At 37.9% G+C, this 11,379-nt stretch overlaps 1 protein-coding gene across 1 annotated transcript in view; it reads right to left on the reverse strand.

Annotated features, from left to right (window-relative positions):
• LOC137131912 (carnitine O-acetyltransferase-like) overlaps window positions 1–9,438 on the reverse strand; it is a 38,609-nt gene extending 29,171 nt beyond the window's left edge. The window contains exons 1-4 of the mRNA XM_067513795.1: window positions 9,187–9,438; window positions 7,161–7,279; window positions 6,202–6,255; window positions 1,115–1,280 (exon numbers count right to left, since the gene is read on the reverse strand). Coding sequence (XP_067369896.1) covers window positions 1,115–1,280; window positions 6,202–6,255; window positions 7,161–7,279; window positions 9,187–9,438 — 591 coding nt within the window. The remainder of the gene's footprint in view (window positions 1–1,114; window positions 1,281–6,201; window positions 6,256–7,160; window positions 7,280–9,186) is intronic.
• Between the last annotated feature and the right edge of the window lie 1,941 nt (window positions 9,439–11,379).

Raw genomic sequence — 11,379 nt, forward strand, 5'->3', positions numbered from 1 at the left:
CACATGATTAAAATCAATAAGCTGATCAGTCCTATCAAGTCAGCCCTATTCTTATGCAAATAAAGTGCTAATGCAACTACTCTCTGTAGAAGCAGTAGATAAATTGTTTCAAGTCAACATTTTTTGAATTATTGAAGCACTAGTGGGCAGCATGGTGGTGGAGTGATTAGCTCTGTCACTTGAAAGCTAAACGTCTCTGTTTTGGATCAAATGGTACTGTGGTTTCCTTCCAGTCCAAACACACGAATGTTAGGTTAATTGGTGACTCTAAATTGCCTGCAGGTTTGAATGAGTGTGAATGGTTGTCTCTCTGTGTTGGCCCTGAGATAGACTGGTGAGCTGTCCAGGGTGTACCCTGCCTCTTGCCTAATGAGAGCTGGGAAAGGCTCCAAGAAGATGGCTCTTATTCAGAGTATCAGGCCTTCTTGGAGACCTTGGGTGGGGTCTTTGAGAAAGTACAACATGGGGACTCGATAATTCTGCTGGAGGACTTTAACACCTACATGGGCAATGATGGAGAAACCTGAAGGGAAGTGACTTGGAAGAACAGCCTTATCTGAACCTAAGTTGGGCTTTGCCATTAGTCTTTTGTCCTAGTTATGGTTGGACTTTGTGGGTGTGTCATCAGATCTGAGGCTGTATATCTAGGACAGCTCTACTCCGCTCTGCATCTAATAAGTTGCATCGAATGAGTTCTATCATCTGGCAGGGGAGAATGCCGGACAGACCTTGTAAACCAAAACGTGGGGATGTGCTGAAAATGCCCGGCCAGGGCCCCTGTCCATGCAATCATTATATCCTGCATTCAGGGGGAGGCTGTGAAAATGACAATATGCCCTGTCCGAGTAAGAGTTCTCTTGCCCTGCTAGGTCAAGATACCCAGGCTATACTCCTGTGCCCCCTCCCTTTGGAAGACTTCCATGAATTTATTTACTATAGACAAAATAGTAGTTGTAAAAGGTGAGACCAAAGAACCAGATTTTGCTGAAAAGCTGATATACAAAAGTTTATCCCTGGACAACAGGCACAAGATTAATAAGTTGCTGACCCAAAGCAAAACAAAACAAAAGAACCCTCAGATACAGACGTTTGACATAAATGTGACCCTCCTCACCTGACAGTTGTGTACTACAGAGATGTGTTTCGGGGGATTCGAACTCTTGGCATTAAACAACAATGAGTCTGTCTTCAGACCAGGGATACGGCAAGATGATATCACCTGCTCGTATTGCTTCATACACAGTGGCTGCCCTTCCATGTTGTCAACTGGTAGTGTGTTACTGAAAAACACAAACATTAGTTTTAAGATTAGCCACAAAAACATTTAAAACTTTGTCCACTAATGTCCCTAGTGGCTGTTTTGCATTTGCTGTTGCTAAAAGTAAAAAAAAAAATTTGGTAATTTAAAATTATGTCAGTTTTTAAATAAAGTCAGTGCCAGTCACTTAACACTACAATACATATATTCTTGAAATATCTTATGTAATCAAATTAGATTGGCAAAACAGCATTGGCAGCAGTGCCCTGATATTGAAATGTTATATGCAAAAGGTTTAGTTTGAACAAGACTTATCCTTCTAACCACAAAATGTCTGTAATTTCTTCTTGATTAGTAGAAAAGACTCATGATCCCTAACCTGGACTTATTTTCCTTAGACTCTTGCCTCCTTTTGGTCCATTCACAGACAAAGCCCCTTATCAACTTCCACTCAAGAACCTTATTCACATCCCCAGTCCGTCTCTCTTATTCTCTCTCTCGTATCCTCTGCTACCTGCTTGTCACACCTAGGTGTTTTCCTTTCCTAATCATGGTATGCCACTCACATTCACACACTTACTCACTCTCACCCTGTAGTGCTTTAGCTCTCTTCCAGATTGTCCTGCCCTCACCTTAATCATTTTGCCAGTCAGTCCCTTCTGTATTTAACCTGCTGTCACCTCTACTCCCTGCTGAACCTCTACAGATGCTTTACACATAATGCAGATACTACTATAGATAATGCAGATTTTACTGAATCACAGAAGTTGCCTCATGCAGTAGTACGGGGCCAACTGTGGTACAGGAAGGTAGACCGTCGTCCACCAATCTCGCAGTTTGTGGTTCGATCCTGGCTCCTCTAGTCACCTGTCGAAGTGTCCTTGAGCGAGAGACTGAACCCCAACTTAGTTGCTCCCGGTGAGTGTTGGCCAGCTGCATAGCAGCTCCCCCATTGGTCTGTGTGTGTGATTTGTGATTGTGAGTGTAAATGGATGAATAAGAAGCAGTGAAAGCGCTTTGAGTGCCAATAGGTAGAAAAGTGCTATATAAGTGCAGAACATTTACCATTTACATGGGCATGGAGGACGAAATATGACTTCAATATTTTTTTAGGCGGTCTGGCAGCAGGATCAAATCCCAGCCTACCCCCCCTACACCATCCAGTGGCTGCCCACTGCGCCCCCCAGGAGGATGTGTTAAATGCAGAGAAAGGATTCCATTGTAACATTTGTGCTATAAGTACTGTATATATGCTCACTGATGAGCATTAAGCACAAGATTCTTCATTTCATTTCCTGTTAGTTTGTTGATCCGTATCTTGATTTACTCCTCAACTGCTCATTTGCCCACCATTAATTTATCACCCACCTGCCAGATCCTCGCCCCTTCCCACATACCGTTTTCTGCATGGTACTGTGAACAAACAGGAGCTTGGGTACAGGAAATCAAAAGGTGCAAAAATAAATTGATGGTCGAATACATTGAGGATATACACCAGGAAAAACAAATAACACTGGGTAAAAAAGAAACCAAACCTCAGACCAAAAGCTCAAGAAAACAAAGCAATATCAAAGGCAGGTGAACTGCAGAGTTGAAAATTCCAGAGGATAGGCTAAACAGGGGTTACAGGGGGCTGGAGACTATGCCAGCTTACAGTGGGCGAGAGGCGGGGTAGACCATAGATGCGTTGCCAGCCTGACCAGTAAAATAGAATCATAGCTTTCCCTGATGTGACTTAAATTCTCTGCTAGGAGAATTCTTTAAATGTTACTTTCTCACCTGAGTCATTACTTGTGTTATTATAGTTATGTTGTCTCTTTTTCTTCCTCTTTGTGTGTTGGGTGTGTTTTGTGTGGGTTTGTCTGAGGGAGGTTGAGCCTCAGGTGGTTCAGGGATTGGGCCATTCGAACTGATTGTCACCTAAATGTATATACAGGTGCTGGTCAAATAATTAGAATATCTTCGCAAAGTTGATGTATTTTGCTAATTCCATTCAAGAAGTGAAACCTGTATAATGGATACATTCATTCCACACAGACTGATATTTCAAGTGTTTATTTCTTTTAATTTTGATGATTATAACTCACTAATGAAAACCCCAAATTCAGTATCTCATAAAATTAGAATATTACTTAAGACCAATACAAAGAAAGGATTTTAAATGGTCTCTCAGTCTAGTTCTGTAGGCTACACAATCATGGGAAGGACTGCTGATTTGACAGTTGTCCAAAAGACGACCATTGACATCTTGCACAAGGAGGGAAAGACACAAAAGGTCATTGCAAAAGAGGCTGGTTGTTCACAGAGATCTGTGTCCAGCACATTAATAGAGAGGTGAAGGGAAGGAAAAGATGTGGTAGAAAAAAGTGTACAAGCAATAGTGATAACCGCACCCTGGAGAGAATTGTGACAAGTTATGTTCTCTGATGAAAGTAAATTGTGCATTTCCTTTGGACATCAGGGTCCCAGAGTCTGGAGGAAGAGAGGAGAGGCAGAGAATCCACGTTGCCTGAGGTCCAGTGTAAAGTTTCCGCAGTCAGTGATGGTTTGGGTGCCATGTCATCTGCTGGTGTTGCTCCACTGTGTTTTCTGAGGTCCAAGGTCAACGCAGCTGTATACCAAGACATTTTAGAGCATTTCATGCTTCCTGCTGTTGACCCCCTTTATGGAGATGCAGATTTTCTTTTCCAACAGGACTTGGCACCTGCACACAGTGCCAAATATACCAGTAGCTGGTATAAGGACTATGGTATCCTTGTTCTTGATTGGTCAGCAAACTCGCCTGACCTTAACCCCATAGAAAATCTATGGGGCATTGTGAAGAGGAAGATGCGATATGCCAGACCTAACAATGCAGAAGAGCTGAAGGCCACTATCAGAGCAACATGGGCTCTCATAACACCTGAGCAGTGCCACAGACTGATCGACTCCATACCACACCGCATTGCTGTAGTAATTCAGGCAAAAGGAGGCCCAAATAAGTTTTGAGTGTTTTTTTTTTTATTCCAATTTTCTGAAATACTGAATTTGGGTTTTTATAGTTGTCAGTTATAATCATCAAAATTAAAAGAAATAAACACTTGAATAAACACTTGAACACAATGAATGCATACATTATACAAGTTTCACTTCTGGAATTAGTCAAATACATCAACTTTTTTAAGATATTCTAATTATTTGACCAGCACCTGTATAGATATAGAGATAGAGATACATATAGATATAGGGATAGCTAAATAGATAGATGGATAGAGATAGATAGCTAGATATAGATATAGATATAGTAAGAAGACCTTTTGTTTTACTCATTTTTTTCCTCCTGTTTTGTTTTAGGAGTTAAGGTTATACATACTGTCATTAATTTTTGGAGCACATCTTGTTATAAATAGGTTCCCCTAGAACAGGGGTATAACAGATTTGCAAAGATTATAATGCCAAGAAATTTATAAAAATGTTCACATTTCAGTTACAATATTAGAAATGCATTTCTAATATTTTGTTTCTCCCATATTATTATCTCTAGTTTTGAAAGTGTTGAGACAGATAATATAATCTATACACTAGCTTTCTAAATTGGTCACCTGGTTCTTTTATGGTAAATCATCTGAGAGGTGGGTCATGAGCCCAACCACTGAAGTGTCATTAGCAAATTTAAAAACATATTTATCACAACTGGTAGAAACAAAATTGGATGGATTAACGGTGAATTTATTAACTCTGGCTGCACTCATTTTTTGAACAGGTTTTTCTGGAATTATACAAATAAAAGCTAAAATATTATTTATATAAATAAAAGCTGAACTATACATCTCTGAACATCTGAACATCTCTGTCACCTTGCTTAAATGCACTCAGGTCAGTGGTTTGATCCTGACTACATGAACTCACCACTTTACAGTCTAGTCTGAAGCAAGAAGACACAGTTTTAGCCTGTGAAATCGTTTATAACATGTAATTATGTCAGATAAGTTGATTTTTCTTTTTTTCAAACAAAAAATATAAGTGAAAATTCAGAGTAAAAGCAGGTTTAATGAGCCAATGATAACTATTTGGGTGTGTTGACATTTTTAAAGTTCCAACAACTATGGTAATCTGGCCTGAATAAATAAACATGACACCCTGTGTGCTTTGTCTATAGTACACTTCAGATCACATCAGCCCCAATATGAATATTTTCCACAAATCTGCATAGTCACTATATAGTCTCTAGCTTTATGGTAGATGGGCTGCACTTATATAGCACTTTTTTACCTATTGGCACTCAAAGGGCTTTACACTGCATATTATTTATCCATTCGCAATCACAATCAGACACACTCACACACCTACTGGGGAGCTGCTAATGCAGCTGGACAACCAACGCTCATCAGGAGCAGCTAACTTGGTGTACGCTGTCTTGCTTAAGGACACTTTAACATCTGACTGAATGAGCCAGGGATAGAATCAATAACTGTGAGATTTGGGGACAACTGCTCTACCTTCCTGCACCACAGTCACCCCTATAGACCTCCTTAAGTAGCCACATGTGATAAACAGTGTGCAGAAATGCTAGAAGTGATTCTAGTAATGATTATGTCAGTTACGGCAAAACATGTTCAATAATTAATACATCTCCCACCATGTATTGCACATGTAGCATAACAAATGTCATTACTTAAAAACAAAATTGTTAAATGAAGAGGTGATGCTACACAGTGTTACACATACCCGTCCCAACCTTTTTGAATGTGGAATATTTTTTTACATTTTTATTTCTCAGTTTTAACATTTGATATTTTCTTTGTACTATTTACAATCAAAATAGAATTCAGTGATTTTTTTGCATTCTATTTTTGTTTTTCAATGAAAAGTAAATGTATTTGTGAATTACACAGCATACCCATTTTTTATGAATATGAGAATTGTAATTAATCTTTTAAAAATATTTTGGGGCCAGAACTTACTTGTCAATCTTTGTCTTTATATCCAATATACTTGCAATGAACTCAGCGGCACACCTAGGTAGAGAAAAGAAAAATCAGTAACAATTGCATATTGTAGTCCTACAACAACATAGTCACACTTCCTTTAAAGGTCTTAGTTGCTCAGCCTTTTTTAAGATACATTGATAAACTGTGCATTATGCCATAAATTAATCCTGCAGTTTTCTCTGAAATAAATTGAAAATGACAAAAGTTTGGTTGAATTTAAAACATGTAAAACTTTCACTGAGTTTAAGAAGCTGCTTATAACTGGATGAATAAGTACAAGAAGGTAGTATAACATGACTTTGTAATTATGGGTTAACACATTGCTCAGTGAGAAGATGTCTTCTTGTTGTTTGTTTATTTGTTTGTTTATTTGACTATTGCTTAAGAAGTACTGCATGTCTTTATTGTCTGATTTATTTGGGATATAAAGAGTGTTTATTTTTATTATAAAGAAATGTCCTTGAGAAAGACAATGAACCGCAATTTAGTTGCACTGGGTAAGTGTAGTGTGTGTGTGTGATTCTGATTGCAAATGGGTGAAGGAAAAGTGAAAAGTACCCAAGTGTAAAGCACTTTGAGTACCAATAGGTAGAATAGTGTTATATAGGTGCAGACCATTTACCATCTTATTCATCATGAAATCTGCCTCCCTGCAGTGGGAGACAGGCAGTGGAAACAGAGCATACACAGCTTCACTTCCACACTCAGGAAAAACAGTTCACTGTTTTTACCTGTTGCTACCCTTACTGAAATGCTGCTATAGGCAGTTGCCTAGTTCCCCTACATGGGTGCACCAGCCTTGCATATTTTGCACTTGAGCTGCACTACACTGCCAGGGTGTAACAAGAGGGTAAAATTGGACCAAAACGCATTAAACGTGGTGATACATTTGAAAATATAAATGTCATATGAGTGTGTGCATGTGTGTGTACCTTATTTGGTCATGCTTTTTCTCGATATCCTTTCTGGTAAAGAGAATCCCAAAATTTGAACGAACTACCACAGGCTTTCGATTGTCAAGCAGGTCATTTTTCAGATAATCATCTGTTGACTACAAAATATCAAAACAACACGTGACATACCCATGCAGAGTCAAATACATAAGGAATATACATTATGCATGCTTTAAAGGATTTGAGGGAGCCTGGTGCCTCAGTAATAGAGCATTGGGTTGGGATGCAGACTGCTACACCCCACCACTTGTGGCCCCGCCGAGCCACCAAGGGCTGACTTGGTGCCAGTCCCGAGCCCAGATAAAATGGGAGGGTTGCGGCAGGAACCATGCATTTAGTAAGTAAGTAAGTAAGTAAGTAAAGCTTCTTTATAAAGCACTTTTTACAGAAAGAATCACAAAGTGCTTTACAATAATATATCAAATAAGATACATAAAATCATGCTAAGAAACACACTACCATAAACAATACAACAATTTTATCTGGGCTTGGGAACGGAACCTTGATGACTTGGCGGGCCACACATGGTGGGGTGGGATTCGAATCCACAGACGTCTTTATCCCAACCCAGTGTATCCCAACCTACCACTGATCCACCAGGCCCCCCATAAAAATAAAAAACAAACAGAAAAATACATTAAAACAGGAATTTTGGAAAAACTCACATCTAACTCAAAGCATGTTTGAACAATGGGGTTTTAGCTGCTTTTAAGAGTTTAAACAGTGCAAAGACAAATGGAGCCACTGTGATCTGAGAGCCACTGCTTGAAAGGCTCAATCACCTCACGTTTTAAACCGGATATGGGGGACAACCAGTAAAAAATGGTCTTTGGATCTAAGCTTTTGTAAAGGATTGTAAAATTTAAGCATCTCAGAAATATAGGTGGGCGCTTGGCCATGTATAGCTCTAAAAATCTAAATCAGGATTTTAAAATGGATGCAAAAAGGAACTGGGAGCCAGTGAAGTGCTGCTAAAACTGGGGTAATGTTTAGTTCCTTCTGACACAGACATAAAAAGGCTGACTTGTTAAATGCCAAGCTCACTTCAGATGAGTGGAAATAAAAGTGTGAATAATGAATTCTAGTATAGCCTTTGACACCAGCCTTATCAGCTTAGAAATATTCCTCAGCTGGAAAAAAATGTTTCTAATTAATTGTTTTGTGTGATGGTCCAGTGACATATCTGAGTCAAAAACAACACCCAGGTAATAAAAATAATGTTTAATCAAAGGAATCACAATTTCTGGGGCAATGATTAATGTCTAGATCTTATCCAAGTTCAACTGTAAAAAGTTAGCACTTAGAAATTGCTTAATGCTGATTAAGTAAGATATTTTATGAAACTCATATAGTTGTGGTTAAAACTGTGGCTTGTTTTCTAAACTTGAAGATCTTATAACTATGTGTAATACAGAAGGTCTTTGAACTTTACCACAGAAGCAGAATATGTCTATAAATGTCAGTCCCAGGTAATAAGATGGTGATTGAGTCTAGAGATAAAGGGCAACTTCAACACATTTCAACTTGCTCTCCATGACTTTAGTTTAGGGTGTAAATGTACATTCATTCTTATAAACTTCACTCGAACTTCCCTATATAAAAATATTTTTCCATTTCTAGCTGAAAGACTCTTTTCATTATTAAGAGTTCAGATGAATTTATCTGGGGAACTGCAGGTTGACCATGATTACCAACTCCACTGTGTGAGCAACAAGATAATATAATCTTAATTGAAAGCTCCTCCAAATGATGTCATCTGGAGGCTTTTTCAACTAAAAGTAGATATATGTTAATTCAGGGAAATCAATAAAAAGTTAAATTGCATTTATGTACATATACATGTACATATGTACTACCCAAACCAGAACCATAAGAAGCAAGTTCAAAATCAGTAAAAGTCATCCTTTAAATAATCGTAGACTGTGTTAAGCAGTCATTCCCAGAAACCCATTTATAACATAGCTCCAGTAAATTTATCTGAAGCTGGTGAAGTTAGTGAGCTCACCCAGTTCACAGTGTTGTGTGCTCTCCTTTCTAAGCCCCTTTGCAGTCTTTCTCCAACACCTCCTGCTTTAAGAAACTCTTCCACTAGCTCTTTTGTGTGCTTTAGCTCTTCATTCTTCACAATTGACTCCAGGACACTGAGGTAGAGCTCAAAGGTCTGCTTTAGAGGAGGGACAGGCATTTTGGGCAGTTCCTTCTGATTAGTCCGGGTTCTGCCGGCAACCAGAGTTAGGTTGGTACAAGATTTTACCATCCACACCTTTACCTGAGAGTAACAGGAAGTTTTTTAAATGTATGCTTAGAAAGTGAACACTAACAACTAACTTTTTATTTTGATAGTCCATCTGTTGACACTACACAAGCAGCAAATAGATATTTCACATGCCAATAGTATATCATTTTATCAACAAAACTTTTTCAACAGACAAGTAGCATATTTAACTGTCAGTAGATTATGGGGGCATTTTACAATTTAAAATGAAAATGTCAAACGTTTTGTATAATGTTTTCTCTACTTGTACGCTGACTATTTCTCTACTCAAAATCAATCTGATCTGTCAATTCTAAGTGAAACAGTTGTAAGTGTCAAGATCTGAAACTCATGAAATGACAACCAAATGTCTGTTGATAATCTGTTGTGTAGCACACACAGGGCTGCACAGACAGTTCCTGAACATTGGTGGCTAATTTTACCTGTCCCATCTCAGAGAGAATGGACAGCTGATCCTTAACAATGTCTCTTGGAGAGCTTAACTCTGACACTCAATATCCTTAATATCATATAATACCATGATAGATTCCAACGCAACTGAACTGCAAACATGATTATATTTTTGCAGGGACTTTTGCTGATTAGGGAGGGTGACAGGTGTAGAAAGCCCTAGACTGTCAAGAGACCTTTGTCTGGTTAGGTTCAGGCAAGAAAAACAATGACATTGGGGTTTTAGAAAAAGAATGTGGATGTACTTAAAAGCAAACACGTTTTGTGTTAAATGGATGTAACATTTTCTTGTACACCAGCCCTCAATCGTCCTCTGATCCCTACTAGCTGCTTTAACTACTTAAACACAACCATAAATTGCTGTAGTCACACAAACTTAAGAAACACACTGCAGGATTGAATATTATTACGAATAATGAAAACTCATATTTTGTTGCAAGATCGTATATTTTGGCAGGCAAAAATACAGTCTATGGTAGCATTTTATTGATATGTTCATTATTAACTTATTCTCAACTCACCATTTATGTTACATGTGAACATATTCTCAATATGTTGACAGAAAATGTACAGTAATGTGTAAATGAGCATGCAGTTTATTTGTATATTAACATAATTTTTAGGAGTGTTGACAGGTGATATATGTGACTTCTAAGAGTTAAGTAGTTATCAAATATATTATGCTTAAACCTGCTAAATAATTACATGATGTGTATTTATATTTTCATGTGCTGTTAATGTGTCATCAGATGATTTCAGTTTCTATTTTTTAAATTTTAATTTTAATTATTACAAATTTAAGCTGCTGAGCATACATGGTTACATTGGTTAGAAAATCAGCCCACATTATTTGTCTCCAAGACAGGGCATTTTTATAGTGCACATAGTTATGTTTTTCCAAGCTTACTCCTTGAAGATTTAGCATTTTACAAGCCAAAACATTTTTCTTTAAACAACAAATTAAAATTACATACCCTTTAAAAGATTAGATCACTGAGTTTGTCCTTGTTACATCATAGCCAATTAATAAAAATGTTGATGGTTTCCTCTAAACACAAAGAAACTCTGTCAGACTTCTGCCAGCATTATTGTCAACCAAGAGGAAGCAAGCTTTCCTTCAGCTGCTTTTTGCAACTATTTCTTTTCATTTCATTTTAAAAATAAATGGGAGAGTGGATATTGGTCTGTAATTGGCTAAAACACCTGGGTGAAGACAAGGTAGGGATTTATTTACAGGAACCTCTTTGGTACATAACCAGTTTCTAATGATAGATTGATCAACCCTATGATAGACATCAGTTAAAGGTAAAACATGTTTGAGCAACCTGGTTGAGACTGAGTCTTAGCAGGCATGTTAGTTTTGAAGAAGCAATTGTTAAAGGTAGCTCAGGGAGAGCTTTGGCAAAGAAGCAGGAAACTGATATGTGTAGTGGACTATTTGTTGGACAATCTATACATTACTTGAAAATCAAA

The sequence above is a fragment of the Channa argus genome, chromosome 8, assembly GCF_033026475.1.
Source record: "Channa argus isolate prfri chromosome 8, Channa argus male v1.0, whole genome shotgun sequence".
Classification (NCBI taxonomy): domain Eukaryota; kingdom Metazoa; phylum Chordata; class Actinopteri; order Anabantiformes; family Channidae; genus Channa; species Channa argus.